Source organism: Mesoplodon mirus (assembly GCF_964341445.2).
Source record: "Mesoplodon mirus genome assembly, chromosome: X".
Taxonomy (NCBI): domain Eukaryota; kingdom Metazoa; phylum Chordata; class Mammalia; order Artiodactyla; family Ziphiidae; genus Mesoplodon; species Mesoplodon mirus.
Genome location: NC_138981.1, coordinates 33,367,970 through 33,384,966, shown reverse-complemented (window position 1 = coordinate 33,384,966; position 16,997 = coordinate 33,367,970). Strand labels below are relative to the sequence as shown.

At 38.3% G+C, this 16,997-nt stretch overlaps 1 protein-coding gene across 1 annotated transcript in view; it reads right to left on the bottom strand.

Annotated features, from left to right (window-relative positions):
• LOC309796149 (uncharacterized protein) overlaps positions 1 to 16,997 on the bottom strand; it is a gene marked incomplete at its 3' end in the record, with an annotated part of 551,894 nt that overhangs the window by 267,935 nt on the left and 266,962 nt on the right. Inside the window, exon 4 of the mRNA XM_082609206.1 lies at positions 5,638 to 5,720. Coding sequence (XP_082465332.1) covers positions 5,638 to 5,720 — 83 coding nt within the window. The remainder of the gene's footprint in view (positions 1 to 5,637; positions 5,721 to 16,997) is intronic.

Genomic DNA, 16,997 nt, shown 5'->3' with positions numbered 1-16,997 from the left:
ATAAATCAATGAAGTTACAACACACCCTCATATAATATACAAAAATAAGCTCAAAATGGCTTAAAGACTTAAATATAAGACATGACACCATAAAATTTTTAGAAGAGAACATAGGCAAAACATTCTCTGATATAAATCATAGCAATGTTTTCTTAGGTCTCTCTCCCAAGGAAATAGAAATAAAAGCAAAAATAAACAAATGGGACCTAATCAAACTTTCAAGCTTTTGCACAGCAAAGGAAACCATAAACAAAATGAAAAGGCGACCTACAGAATGGGAGAAAATATTTTCAAACAATGTGACCGACAAGGGGTCAGTCTCCAAAATTTACAAACAGCTCATACAATTCAATAACAAACAAACAAACAACCCAATCAAAAAATGGGCAGAAGACCTAAATAGACATTTCTCTAAAGAAGACATACAGATGGACAATAGGCACAAGAAAAGATGCTCAACATCGCTAATTACTAGAGAAGTGCAAATCAAAACTACAATGAGGTATCACCTCACACGGGTCGGAATGACTGTCATCAGAAAGTCTACAAATGATAAATGCTGGAGAGGGTGTGGAGAAAAGAGAACCCTCCTACACTGCTGGTGGGAATGTAAATTGGTGCAGCCACTATGGAAAACAGTATGGAGGTCCCTTAAAAAACTAAAAAGAGAGTTACCATGTGATACAGCAATCCCACTCCTGGGCATATATCCAGAGAAAACTATAATTCGAAAAGGTACATGCACCCCAATGTTCATAGCAGCACTATTCATAATAGCCAAGATATGGAAGCAACCTAAATGTCCATCGATAGATGAATGGATAAAGATGTGGTATGTACACACAATGGAATACTACTCAGCCATAAAAAAGAATGAAATAATGCCATCTGCAGTGACATGGATGGACCTAGAGATTGTCATACTAAGTGAAGTAAGCGAGACAAAGACAAATACCATATAATATCACTTATATGTAGAATTTAAAATATGATACAAATGAACTTATTTACAAAACAGAAAATAGACTCACAGACATAGAAAACAAACATCACCAAAGGGGAAAGGGGGTGAAGGAGGCATAAATTAGGAGTTGGGATTGGCAGATACAGACTACTAATGTATAAAACAGATGAACAACAAGGTCCTACTGTATAGCACAGGGAACTATATTCAATATCCTGTAATAAACCATAATGGAAGAGAATATGAAAAAGAATATATATGTATAACTGAATCATTTTGATGTACACCAGAAACTAACATTGTAAATCAACTATACTTCAATTAAAAAAAATAATAGAAAAAAAGTTGGAACATGAAGATGAAGAAAAAGGGGAAACTATTTGAGGTAGAGGAAATATCATGAGCAAAGCACAGGTGAGACACTGATATAAGGAATAAAGCAAGGAGTGCATCTGAACTGTTGTTAAGTTTTCTGAAACAATGATTTGGGAAAGATTTGGGAAGTCATGCAGATTGAGAAGGCTTTTGAATATTAGGCTGTGGAGCCTGCATCTTATTTGTTAATAAATCTAGTGCCAGTGAGCATTTTTGACCAGTAGAGTTTTATGAATGGAGGTCTACTTTAAGAGTTTAACATCATGGTTTGTGAAGATGCCTAGGAGGGGAGACTAGTGGTGGCAGATGAACTCAGAAACTCTTCATTCAACAGCCATTTATGGAGAACTTATTAGTTCACAGATCCTGTCCTGGGATCTAGAGACACTGAGGCACATAAGTCTTTAAAATCTCACAGTCCAGCAGGGGAGACTGACCTTTAAAATACAATGTGGTCAGTACAATACAAGGACAGTATAAAAATAGAAAAGGGATCCATTAACTGCCATAAATGAAGACTTGGAGAAAGTGACATTAGGAATGGTGAAAGAAGAATGATCCTGAAAGAGACTATAGAGTTTCAATGAAGGGGTCTTTGTGCTGTGTATGCAAGGGAGCAAAATAATTCAAACTTGGCTATAGTTTATAGTCCAGCCTTTAACTGGAAGGGAATAAAGCTTCACTAACCAAGTCAGGGAATGTAAAAGGAGGGATTGATTTAAGGGAAATATAATGACTTAATCATACTGAGACAAATGTTTCTTCAGTACCCCAGGCAGAAAAAACAGCACATGTTTTTTGAACAGACTATGTTTCATGCATGTTCTAACATACTTGACTACAATTACCCCATTATACAGCATAAAGAATCATTAAGCTAAACTACTGGGCAGGCAGCTGCTCTATTTGGGGATACCAGTATAAACTTAGAGAAAGTGATAATGTAGCCACTGAGAAGATAATATCCACAACCAATACTAATCACACAGGATCAGAAACCAATTTAGACCAGATATTGACAAGCAAGATATAGATGTGACTGCTGAGCATGAATCCACTTTAGGGCTTTGGGGTAAGGTGGTCCTACCTACAAACCCATGCACCTTGCTGTGCTGGGTTTCCAGAAAGTGACTGTAACAAGGACTCTGATATTTCCTTAAAGATAACAACTTTCCACTCCTGATGAGTATACTTTCAGTTGGACGAAGAATTTCAGATGGGAAAAGTAGTAGGGCAGGAGTCCTTTCCTTTTAAAGTAGGTGAGTGCATCTGTCACCTATTTCTACTCACAAAGGCCGGTATCAAGCAGAATCATTAAACTCCGGTGCTTCTAGTTCTGGCCCCTATTTCCAGCTGCAAACAAGTCTGCCAATCATTGTCAGTTTTGTCAAGAAATTTTGTGACATGGATGCCTGGAATGAGCCCAGTGATTAGGTTCTCATAGACTATTGACAATCCGTTGGAGAAATGACACTATGGGTGTCATCACAGAGATGTGCAGTCTGTTTGTATCCAAGGCAGTGACCTAGAGAGGGAAGATCAGAATCTTTCCACATCTTATTAAAGATTGGCCAAATTAATGTGTATGATAATTAAAACCTATTATACTTTAAGACAGGGAAATGAATAAGCGAGAAAATAGGAAGGAATCAACTCAAGAAATCCATGGCCTCAATTAGATTTCCAATACAGCCTCCCTTATCTTGAACGCTAGTTTCATTAATATATCTTTTGCACCTGGAAAGTGACTGGATTCATCTAGGCTAGCTTGTGCTCCAGGAAAAAGCAATCTCAAAACCTCAGTGGCTTAAAACAATAATAGTTCATTTGTACCGTGGATTCTGCTGAGGAAAAATAAATGCTCCAATCAGGAATCAAATAAAAAGTGACTGATTTTTAGGAGGAATTTGGCATAAAGGAGATTATCATAGGGATGGACATGGGAACATGGGCTTGGAAGAGGGGAGTGATTTCTCCATGTTCATCCCAGAGCCTCCCCAATGTCTTTCACAGACTCCACTTCATCAGTGCTTGTGATCTGAAGGTTAAGATCTGAAGGTTAGGGCCTAAATGATTCCCGATATCACTGCATTCCGGTGTATTTCTCTATGAGATTTTCTTTTTCTACTAATCATTTCAACATGAGGAAACAGAGGTCTGTAGTTTAAATTACAGCAGGGCGTATGTTATTAAACAGAGATAAATTTATATTAGTTAAATGGCATTTAAAAATAAATTTCCAGTGGTCTGCTAAGAGGCCAGGTGTAAACAGTAGTTTAAATATGTATTTATTTAGGCACCTTGATCCAGTTTTATAAATTCTCTAATGATATTAAATTTTAGAAAAGACAAAAATTTCTTTGCCCAGAAGATGGCCTGGAAACAATTATATGCTTTTAAATAGTAAATCAGTGGCATTTTAAATAACGTCTAATATATTATAAGCTTAAAGGAGGAGGGGGAATCTAGTTAAGCTAAATGATTATCAATAGCTAACACATTGTCTTTGAGAACTGTAGTAGCCTGATAGGACCCAAGCCCATCTGGAGAATTCTACTGGAATTGCATCGAACGTTGGAGGGATGAACTCAATGTAGATGTGACCTTAGAGATGACAGAAAGTCCTAGGAGAAGCCAGGAATGGCTTCTGATTTGCTATTGTAGGTTTTAGGCCCTTGTATCTGAGCCTCATGCCATTATCATTTTAGGTTCGATGCTTTGACAGAAATGCAAGATTTCCTGAAAGGAAGAAATGTTTTTGTTATATTTCTGAGTTTTATTAATAAAAGATATTTTATTTTTCTGGGCATTATGTTCCAAGGGTTCCAAGAAACTCTGCAGCTGTGATCCTATGACTGCAGGCTTTTTTTTTTTTTTCTGCATAGTCCTGATCCCATTGATTCCTGGTGATTACTGTAACATTCATTTAGTTCTGAGTAAAATAAATTGTGTTTTTTGTTTGTTGTTTTTTTGGTGAGGAATCAGAACAAAATACAGAGCTTGCTGGGTCTGGTTGTTAGGATCTTGTCTACTGTGCACTGTGCTCCAGTGCCCTCTCCTCTCCAGACCCACCCTCCTGACCATCCCAGGTCATTAGTTGCTCCATCCTCATCACTTCATAGCTGCTTACACCCAGCTCAGCTTAGTGCATAAAGTAGAAGAATGAATTAATCAACTGAAAGAACAACCGACAAGCTTCACGCTGTCTGGATTCTAGTCCTGCCTTCACTCCAAGCTCCATATTTATAAGAAGGCAAGGAAAACCACACTCCTTAGTGGTTAATCATCTTGATAATTACTCTGTGGAACTAGGGGAATACCTGTCTCCGGGATTCTTTCAGCTCTAAAAGTCTACATCCCTAAAAACGGAGGCTGTGTTCTTGTGTCCACTTTACTGCCCACCACTGATCTGAACGCGGGCAGGCCTGCTTTCTCGGGCACGTGTCTTCCTCCCGGCCTTCCTTGACAACCGAGTTTTGACATCATGTCCCCCACTGACACTGGCTGGCAGGCAATTTGTCAAGTGTTTGACTCCATCTTTCTTTAAATTCCATGACAACAGATAAAAGTACCATTACGTTTTAAAACATCTAAAATTGAAATAAACAATGGAAAATTTATTTCCCTCTGGTGGAAGGGAGTGTTCAGTGCTCATTAAAGAGAAGAGTAATAACTGTCAGTAAGTGTTCCAGAGACATGCAGAATGAGATTCCGGACTACAAAGCCCCTACTTACAAATAGTAAAACAAACAAACAAACAAACAAACAGAAAAGCAGGGCAAGAAGGCTGCTATTATTTTTGTCACTGAAAAAAATAAATCTAGAGTATTTTTTAGTTAAGGAAAAGCATTTAGACACTTCTGTTAATCCAGCATTTGTTTAAATATTGCACTTTTTTCAAATTCCACATTCCTAATCAAGACTGGCTGCAAAATTACTCAAAAAACAAACGGCCAGTTATTAAGAATCAGACTTGGTTTATATTACTCACAAGAACAAATTGCCATGTTTTCTTTAAAAAATGGAAAGTAATGTACTTAAAATTTTATGTCCATAACAATCTCTTATTCAACAAACAATTTTTGAGGAGTCACCAGAGGCAGATGTCAAGGTCCTGTGCTCAGTGAGGGGGACGCTCACAGGAATAAGACACGGTTCTGGTCACAACGACGGTGAAAATTGATGATTAAAGCACTGATTCTTGCAGCTTGAATTTGCAGTATTCACATCACTCATTGATTTATGAAAGCAATTCACTAACGTACCAGCAAATATACCAGGTGAACTGGGGGACTCACCACTTTTTCATCCATCCACAAGAATATGATCTCCAAGACTTCTGTCTTCTTCGTGGCTGTAACTGCTGTGCCCAGAGCAGCGCCTGGAACAGAGTAAGCAAAATAAATGTCTGTTGACAGAAAGGATGAATTCACTTCCTATCTACTTCAGTTCCCCCTGTATTAGAAACCTGTGACAGGTTCTGGGACAGTCTGTAAGAAGAATGCACCTGGTCATTGCACATGGGAGGTTAGGAGCAGCGTCCGGAGTCATACCCCTTGGATTCAGAGTCTGGCCCCAAACTCTCCAGCTGTGTGACCTTGGGTAAGTTTCATGACATCTGTGACCTTCAGTCTGTACACATGTCCTTCGGGCATGGTCGTCATAAATCTCCTCCTGGCAGGACTGTGTGAGGTGAAATCGTCTAATGCACGAGCTATGTGCTCAGCGTGATGCCTAGGCAGGAAAACCAGTGTCCTTGTTTGTGACACTGTTCTCCCCTTTGCATAACGTTCAGCTCATCTGAGTTAACTCACGTCTCTAAAACCATGTGAAAGTACCGTGGAAGACAAAAATTTCAAATGATGTGATGTCTAGGACACGCCAAGCGCCTGAGGCACAGCACGTGACAAGCTAATTCACGGTAAAGACAAAGAACCTGGGAAACTTGCGCCCCAGGGTTGGCGGCCGTGCAGCCGCTCCCGCCTCATCCTTGACATGTCTCCTGCTTTCCTAGTGCAGGTCTTACAGTCAGACCCGCAGCAGCCAGCTGGTCTCCTTTCCTAAGAAGCGAGATGACAACAAAGGGTCAGGAACCTGTGCGGGGTTGAGACGGGAGGAGAGACAGGTGTTCCAGGGCCGCTGCCTGGAGAGGAGCAGAAACAAAGCAGAGGGAGACCCGCGTGGTGGGACCACAGGCGTCTTCTTCATTCTACCAGCATTCCCCGCGGCTCTTACCTCTCCCAGCTCTAGGCTGTCAGTGAAAATGGAGAGGAACCTGTGAGCCAGGGGAACACAGTTTCTTCACTGTTGCCCATACGAAGAGATGAAATTAAATCTTCCTAGTGGAGCTGTGTCCTCCACTTGTCTCTTTTAGAAATAATAATTTTAAACTAAGTTTTAAATGGATGTGTCTTTTACAATAACTCTACCATAGTTTATATAAACACGCTTCTGCAATATCATTAAACGTTTATGAAGGGTTAACCCCCAGCAGGAAGGCAGGGACTGAAATGGCAGCATGTCACACGATGCCCCGTCGCAGATGCAGTTTCGGGAGCAGGTCGCACCGCCTGCTGACAGACCTGAGGAACCACTGCCCAGGCGTGGAGTTCCTCCTTCTCTCAGCCACTGATTCTGACGGGGTGGGGGGAGCCCAGCAAGCGCCACGGTGAGCGCCACATCAGGGGGATCAAGTTCAGTCACTAATGAAAGGACAAAATAACTGCTCTATTTTCTTCACGCTCACCTAAGTCAGAAATGGATTTTGTGCCAACATTAGCGATCAATTCTGATGATTTGTGGAGATTTAAATTCCCACCAGATGTTTCCAAGAGTAGAAGAGTTAAGGCCAGTGTCACACTCAAACTCATGTTGTGGAGTTGGTGCTCCATCTACCTAAATGCCCCATTCGTAATTATAAATACTTCCAGAGGTTCCACACTAAGTAAATGGCATGTCAGCTTTTAATAGATGCAGAAAGGTATCTTTCTAAAATTCTGAGTGAAAGGAGTGTACTGAGCACATGTTTTCCACCTTCTTTCCGCCCAAGCTTGCAAGTGACTTCTCCCACATCCACTTCTCCCACATTTGGCACTCACTGTGCCTGCCAGAGCCACAGATGTGTTAGACATCCCCTGGCTGCCTGGAGCTTCACCTCCTGTAGCAGACTAGGAAACGGTTAATATACACATAAGGAAAGGGGTGCGGCTTGCTTTTGCCGCTATTCAATCTTTCCTTTCCAAATCACTCTGTGCACATCAGTCACACACCCGCCCCTCACCAGGACAATGAATCCTGTGTAGTGCTGTTCCTCCAAGCGGGGCATACCCTCCTCCCCCCATCCCACATTTACTCCATCCAAGACAGTCTTTTCTAAGTTGAAACATCATAATCTCTCTTCCTCTTCCCTAAATACGGCTTCTCCCATTTTGTCTCTTTTCTTCATTTGCCTGTTATCCTAGGCAACAATCCCATCTAATTGTTATATACAATTATTTTGAAAAAGGATCAATGGTTAATTACCCTGGAAGTGTATTTCCCATATAAAAAAGAGATCCTGAAACTATAGTAGTTTGCCCCAAAATGAAGAATTGTGAAATCTCAGGTACTAGATCTCTCTGTTTAAATGGCAGGATTCTAAGATATGGTCTGGAAAGACATGAGGCATAGGTACATCTTTAGAATTTTCGAGCTGCCTATGTGCTATCAGACTTCACTGAGGCCAATCGTATTTGGAATCGGCAGTATAGAACATAATTGAAATATAGTTGTTCATGAGTCAAACTTACACCCACAAACAATAACACAGTGTTTTTATAGAATACGTTATCCTGTGACAAAAAACTATGTGACTGAAGGACAGTGGGTTCTGTAATTTTAGAAGTCTAGTTTCAAGAGAAATATTTGTCTCTCTACTCCATCTTTCCCTAAATTCCAGAGTAAAAACAAAGCTACATCAAATAGAAGTATTTAGCAGGATTAGAAAACAAAGAAAGGACACGATCTTTTAAAGTGTCAATTCTCCTTAACATTAATCTATAAATTCAATATGACTCCAATAAAAATCCCAGTAGGTTACTTTTGTGGAACAATAAAATTGACTCAAAAATTAATATGGAAAGTAGAGGACTCTAAAGGAGAGAAGGCAATGCTAAAGAAGAACAAGGAGGCAGACATTACCTTACTAAATATCAAATATTAATCAAAACAGGTATCATTGGCAAAGAGAAGCAAATAAATCAATGAAACACAATAAGATGTTCAGAAAGAGTCCCAAGTATGTCTGGGAACTTTATGTGTATCAGAAAATATATTAAGGGAGATTAATGGATTATTCAATCAATCCTCTAGGACAACTGGCTTTCCATAAAATTCAGACAGATTAAAGAACTAAATGTGAAAAAAATAAAAACTATTATAAAAAAGTGAAATCACTTCATGACTTTAGGATTGAGAAGGGATATCTTTATGAAACATGAAATACTCACAACTCATAAAGATTGATAAATGTAACTATATTAATATCAAAACCTTTCAGAAGAATGAAGAAGCAAAGGCCATAAAAGTAGCTTTCGTAAATTCAACTGCATCAAAATGTACAACATCTATATGACCAAAAGCCTACAATGTTAAAGACATATAACAGATGGAAAGAGTTATGTGCAAAACATATACAGCACAAAATATAATCCAAAATATATAGAGAATACCTATAAATTAGCAACAAAAAAGTGGTCAGAGGACATGAACAGGAGAGGGAAATTATATAAGGCCCCCGCAATGACTTAATCTCCCAAATAAGCAAGGAGGCAAAAACAAAGAGTTACTATTTCACAGTAATCAACAGGGGCCTCCTCCAAAATGTTCTTGATGATTTGATGAGGCAAAAAACATCATAAACTTTTGGTGGTCACTATTTAAAAGAATGAATTAGACCTAGAAATTTTGGGTAGGGATGTTATTCATTTCATTATTAAGCAAAGAAAAGAACCTGCATATTACTACAAAATAGGATATAATATCATAATTTTAATTTAAAAAACCCAAAGAATTTATACATGTATGCTTATCATAGGACAATTATACTAGAAAATAGGGTAAATTATGAATACTGACTATCTTTGATACATGAATGACAAAGAATCAAAGAGAGAGATAAACTAATTTGTAATATATACAACTTTGTTGTTTGAATTACCATGAACACATTTGTTGTAACTGAAAATTTTAAAGTAAATCGAATGGCAAAAATACAAACAAAGGAAATATGTGAAAATTAGTATCAGAAAAAGTTAAATTCGAGTAGAAAAAAATCAAATGGGATTGTTCCTATTGATAAAAAGTATAAATACAATGGTCAAATAATACATAATGGTCAAATTTTACAAGATAGCAATATATTAAGCAAAGTGTGTTATAAATAAAAGGACAATTCAAAATAACACAGAAGACTAAAGATTTTCTTCATGGTGGTGTTTATTTTAGTGAAAAAACTATAGCTTTGTGATAGAGATGGCTAGCTGTCTGCCACAGACTTGATCTCTCTCTTCCATTATGAAAAGGTTTTAGCTATAAAAAGGAGTGATGAATGCTATTTCTAGGCCTGAGTGGTAAAAATCTCCCAAGGGCGATCTCTCATGCTCTTTTCCTAACCTTCAACTGACTGAAAGACCCTAAAGAAGAGCAGAGTCACAAGATAGTAGGGGCCTGGGTCATCAAGTAAAAAGCTTCTCATTAGCCAGAAACACAAAGAAAAAATAAAGTTTTATTGAGTTAAATCACTGAAATTTGTATGTTTGGTTTCATAGCCGATAGATTTATAAGTAAATTAGTTAAATAAGTTATGCTACACTCATCAAGAGAACACTAAGCAGCCATTTCAAAGATGACATAGAAAGAATCCCATGATATAGTACTACATATATTGAATAAAATGTATTAGAATCTATATTGATCTACATCCACATCTATGTAGGTACACATATATGTATCTATATCCATATATACATGCCTACTTGTATATAAACACACAAACAAAAGTCAAGAAGAATAAACTCTAAAATGTTAACTGTGATTATTTCTGGATTGACATTATAAGTGATCTCACCATATATATATGATATATATAAATCTCATCATATATATGAATAACTTTTAAAACAAAAAGCAAAGGTGTTTTAAAATAACTTCCATAGCTATGCCAATTTTCTTGCACACCTGCATAGATGACAACCTCAGCTTAGCAGACCAAAAAAGTACAAGGTGATATATACATGGGCATGTTCTGATGAAGTAGGAAATGTGACTTTGTTCCAGTACCAATGTAGAGGGTATTAGGTGCCAGACGACGGCACAATATTGAAACTCTTATCCCCCAGGCTCAGCCAAAGCACATGCTCTGCTAGAGTCAAGCATGCATAGACATCTAAACACTCACCTCCATGATCTGACTCAAGAGGGAAATAAAAAAGAACAAAAAAAGATTGTGAACTTCTTACTTGATGGGACAGAGGTTTACCATCTTAGGTACTAACTAATTAACTGGTGAAAGATACAGACATAAATGGCCCTAATAAAAGGCAGATTAACCTTTAAAAAGTATATAACCCCTAAAGCTACATTACTTGTATCAAACGTTCTGATATGGACATTCATTCACTAAGCAAAAACAAAACACATTGATCACCTACTGAAATAATTTGGCAGTGCATGGAAAATGCAGCGGTGAATAAAACAGTCTTTATCCACAATGAGCATTAGCTTGAAGGAGAAATTAAGTCATTTCAGTATTCTATGAGTAACCGATTGGATTACTGTTCAGCAAATATCCGTTCTTCTCTCTCACATGGGGTGGTATATACTTCCCTGTCACACTGACTTTGGGCTCAGTGGTATGACTTACTTTACCCAGTGGAATATTAGCAGATATGCTCATGCCATTCAACATGAGAAGAATGTACCCTGGATAGCCATTGGTCCAAGGAGGATATTTGGAAACAATTTTTCATGGAAGTTTGAGATTGTGTCTCCCTCTGAAACAGAGGGAAGATTCCTGACCAAAACAATAATGTCTCCTTCTGGGGCCAAGTTTGCTAGGAGCCTCCTTTTAAAATATTGGGTTTCCTAAACTCAGAGTTCCTCAACTGTGATACAGACTGACTAAGTGCATAGCAAACAGCTGGACCTGCCTACACATCACCCCCACGGAGTTTAGGGAGCAAGAAAAATGAAGGAAAATATGAATCTCATTCTGTCTGCTATGGTATGAACAAGTTAAAATATACAGTAATATAATAGTAGCAGTAATAATGAATAATAAAGTCCTGTCACTGACCAAGGGGTCTTCAGTCTTCTGCCAGCATCTATGGAACTGTGGCAAGTAACGCATTAGTTTAAAAGTGGGATAAAATCTCAGACCCTTCATAGTTATTGACAGAGGTTAAAAGTCAAGTGGAGCCAACCTCAATCTAACCCACTACTTCCAGTTAAGCTCAGCCCACCTGCAGCTTGAAGCAGAGTCTAGCAAGTCCAGCTGATATAAGTCAAACCACAGTTGGCACAAAGAAAAATAAGTGAGATCAATGTACTTATTGTTTTAAGCCACTAAGTTTGGAGTGATTTGCTATGCAGAATTATTGCAGCATTAGCTGACTCATATCAATATACTATGCCATGTGCTATGGTGAGACTAAGCATAGGGTATAGAAAATGACAGGAATACCTAACATGGAATTGTATACTCTAACAAGTACTGTGGATATTAAAACAATTCTAAGATTTCATATCACCTGCCTATCATCCACAAAAACAAATTCTGCTCACTGCTTGCTCACAAGGATTTATAAATTATTCCTTTTTTGCATTCTTTGCTATTTTTTACATGTAATAAAAGCATCTACATGTTAAGTTGAGATAAACATACTGAGATATATTGAGTTAAATATTCCCAACCTACTTCTCAAGCTGAATCTATAAATCCTAAAATATGGAGTTATTGAAAAATATCTGACACTAAGTTTAATATATAAGGTTTGGAAGGAAAGTGTAATTAAACTTTACAAAACTACAAATGATGTAGGAACATCTCTAGAGAAGAGTGTCTGCTTCATCAAGCAAGATGTTTTCTCCATGATATTCTGTCAAAATAGTCATGGGTACAGTTGAAAAGAATTGTTGGCCCTTTTTGCTAAAGTACCCATAATCCTAAGGCAGAAATGTGTTACATTTCAATATTTCAAGCATAATGTTCAAAGAATTAGACAGGGAAAATGACCTTCTTAGGGTAGCTTATTTGGAATATCTATTGTTTGGTGCAAATACTTTTGGTTAATTGGGCAATTTTGTTACCTCTAGTGAGTTTGTCAATTGATGATAAGAATGTTATGTGAACATCACCCGGGCAAAGTAAGAAATGGGAGCAATTATTCTTCTTACCTAGATATTTTATGTGAAGCTCCTTTTTAATACTTAGTGCATCATATGCAATTCTGTGTAAGCTCTTTTCTCTTAGGATTTCTGAACTCAATTTTACATCTGCCATGGCTACAAATACACGTTATGAAAGCAGGATTGGCTTACTCTCCTTGTCTCTACCAACTAAACAATTTAAACATCAGTTGTCATTTCAAGAAGTCAGAAAATAAACCAACCTAAGTGTCCATCGATGGGTGAATGGATAAAGAAATTGTGGTATATACAATGGAATATTATCCAGCCATAAAAAGGAAGAAAATACTGCGATTTGCAACAACATGGATGGATCTCAAGGGCATTATACTAAGTGAAATAAGTCAGACAGAGAAAGACAAATACCGTGTATATGCTCTCTCTTCTATGTGAAATCTAAAAAAAAAAAAAAAAATCCCCCAAAACCCAAGCTCATATATACAAAGAACAGATTGGTGGTTCCAAAAGGTTGCAGGGTGGGGCGTGGGAAAAATGGGTGAACTTTTTTTGTTTGTTTGTTTAAATAAATTGAAAAAAAAAAAACTTTTTTTTAAAAAAGAGGGGGCTTCCCTGGTGACGCAGTGGTTGAGAGTCCGCCTGCCGATGCAGGGGACGCAGGTTTGTGCCCCGGTCCGGGAGGATCCCACATGCCACGGAGCGGCTGGGCCCGTGAGCCATGGCCGCTGAGCCTGCGCGTCCGGAGCCTGTGCTCCGCAACGGGAGAGGCCACGACAGTGAGAGGCCCGCATACCAAAAAAAAAATAGAAAGAAAAAAGAAAAGAGGGCTTTCCTGGTGGCACAGTGGTTAAGAACCTGCCTGCCAATGCAGGGGACACTGTTATTTTTATTTATTTACTTATTTATTTATTTACTTATTTATTTATTTATTTTTTGCCGCACCGCACAGCTTGCAGGATCTCAATTCCCTGACCAGGGATGGAACCCGTGTCCCCTGCAGTGGAAGCATGGAGTCTTAACCACTGGACCGCCAGGGAATTCCCACCAAAAGGGAACTCTTGATTTCACCCTCTACCATAACTGCTCCTCCCTAACACTTTCCAACCTTAATAAATAAATTTAAGTTGCAGAAAAAGGGAGAGATTACTGCATCAAAGTCCTCGAATAAGCAGAAAGAAAGTTAGATCTAGTGCACACATTGAATGTTAATCTCTGCTGGGTGAACAGTCAGTTCATAGTGACCAAAAGGAAATCAGGGCATGTGAGCACAGATGCCAATAATGGTGATGGGATTTTGTGGAAGTGACCTTTCACATTTACTGAAATGGGAAACAAGTTCTTCAGCTGACAACCATTGTGGAGGAGGAGTTGAGCAGGGCACCAAAATCATATAAGCTCCAGGACAAACTGGTGAACTTCCTGTGCAGTGATGCGGCATCCTTTCTGCAAATGAGACATGGATCTGCCACTGTGAATTGTCACATGGAATATTTTTATAAACCTCACCAAGCAGCTAAAACAAAGCACCCTTTCAAGACTAAAGTCTTTCAGTGATTTGTCCTTATAAGAGTGCTGGGCTTCCCTGGTGAGGCAGTGGTTAAGAATCTGCCTGCCAATGCAGGGGACACAGGTTCGAGCCCTAGTCTGGGAAGATCCCACATGCCGCGGAGCAACTAAGCCCGTGCACCACAACTACTGAGCCTGCACTCTAGAGCCCGTGAGCTACAACTACTGAGCCCGTGTGCCGCAACTACTGAAGCCCACGCGCCTAGAGCCCATGCTCTGCAACAAGAAAAGCCACCGCAATGAGAAGCCCACACACCACAACGAAGAGTAGCCCCTGCTCACTGCAACTAGAGAAAAGCCCACGTGCAGCAACGAAGAACCAATGCAGCCATAAATACATACATACACACATACATACATAAATAAAAGAAAAAAGAAAAGAAACTCTGGCAGCATGTTTCCTCCTGCTATTTGTGGTTGAAATCACCTGTGTTCTATATAACACTGAACATTGCACATTTAATGCACATCCCTTGATTTGCCTCAGCTACAGACCTAATCTTTTGCATGTGTAAAGTGACCTCCTTTCACGCAGCTCACTCATTGCCCCTGTACCACAAAAATGCTAAGTATCTTATTTCTGCTCTTCAGGTATCGTGAACTAAAGGCTAAGTCCCTGGGATAATTAATTCTTTTCCATAGGAAAATATTTCTGGGACAGCAACGTTTCTCAGAGCAAAATGCTAAAGTACATGAGGACACACACAAAAAATAGTTCTATCAATACATATCCATTCCCACAAAAAAAATGTCAGAAAATAGTATTCCATTCTGTTCATGGATGACATTCGGCTCATGGGTAACACTGTAAATATAGTGTCAATCAAGGATAATTTCTAGGCAATGGTTTTGCCTGACCAGGAGAAATGTGAAAGCCAAGGTAATAATACATCCATCAAGAAGTGTTCATTGAATGCCTGCAGAGCCCAATATTGTAGGAGATATTTAAAAGAAAAGGATATTGGTACTATCTGATGGCTCCACCTCCTTTTCATACTTGAGGGAATGGAGCATAGAGCCTAAAGCTGACTTGCTCTAAGTTATAGAATTTGGTGGCAGGCTTGAGAACTTGGGTTCTTTCCTCCTGGCTATTAGCATTTTCCTTTACATTAATTCTCTCAACCAACTTGGCATCTTCTCTGTATCATATTAAGTATTGAGACACAGAGATAAACAGGAAATAACCATTACCCTTGAGAAGCTAATGGTCTAATGAGAAAGACAGATATGTAAATATAAAGCATAGTCAGAGGATGACTTACTGCAAGTAAACACCACAGCCCCCCAGTGGAGTACTCTTAATGGGATATGTAACACTGACATAGAAATTAACATTAGAATACTGAAGTGGGAAGCTTGAAGACAACTTTTTGAGGTAGGTCACAGCCTGGAAGGTTTTGTCATTAGTTAAAAGCCAAAGCAGAGAAAATGAAAAAAACTAATCTATTAACAGGCAACAGCAGCAGGCAATTTTTAGAGCCCAAACACATCAGGGGAAACAGAACTTTGTTAGGTTCTATACTTGAGTCTCCATGCAATAACAAGTGGGGATACACAGCAAGACCTGCATGAGTCCAGTTTTTAATATTGTGTACAGTAAAATTTTATTTTGAGCCTATGCAAGAGATCGCACATTTTTGCCAATTATATTTTATTCCTGATAGAAGGAGTTAATCAACTTGAATAACATAGCCATTTTTTTAAAAGTATGAGACCCAGAAGAGGACCACAGAAGATAAAAATACTAGGGCAATGAGGGTAGATGAAGACCAGGGTAGAAATCAGACACTTCTAACTAGTATTTTATTAATTGCCCATTTAGATGTAGTATAGATCATGACCAGAAACACAGTGTAGACATCTATTGTGTGAATGTGCATGCTTAATTTTATTAGTAAGTCTATATAGATGTAGTTTCACAGAATGAAATTATTCTCACTCAAGTAATCTAGAGATAGATAAATACACAGATACATAAGTATGGATATATAGGCATTTATACATATGTATAGAGAGATACAGATACGTATATGGTTAGAGAGAGGGATAGCAGTGTACCACAGTTGATGAGGTTCTCAACTGCCCCTGCCCCCGCACAAATGAACTATGAAAGCCCTTATAGGAAAGAAATGTCAATATTTAGGAATAAACTTAAACATGTTTTTTGAATTATAAGTACATAGTTTTGAAATAAATTAACTTGAGTAATACTAACTAAATGATAAATATTTAGTAATGTATAAATAAAAAATTTTACCCGCTGGTAGAATTAAGAGATATAACTAAATTTCTCTTAGTCTTGCACAAAGTTGCAGTATACATAAACACTGTACTTGTGCTAACTTCTCTGGAAGACACAGCATATTTTAGGAACATAAAACATTTCTAGGAAAGAGAGCTTTATACATCTTCAAGAGTTAAATGGGGATAGTATTGCTTACGTTACTAGGATATGGTGAGGATTAAATGAGATTACGTAAATACCCTGGCACAGGATGGTTGTTTAAGGTTAGCTCACTTCCTTAGCCCAGCAAAAAAACCTTATTTTTAAGGATGCAACTATGCCAATGATTAAGTGACTATAGGAGGAATAAGAGCAATTGCAGTTCTAAAAAAGGAGGTATTGATTTGTGGAAGAAGGATGAATTAAGCAGGGCCATAGCTCAATATAAAAATAATTTATTGTTTA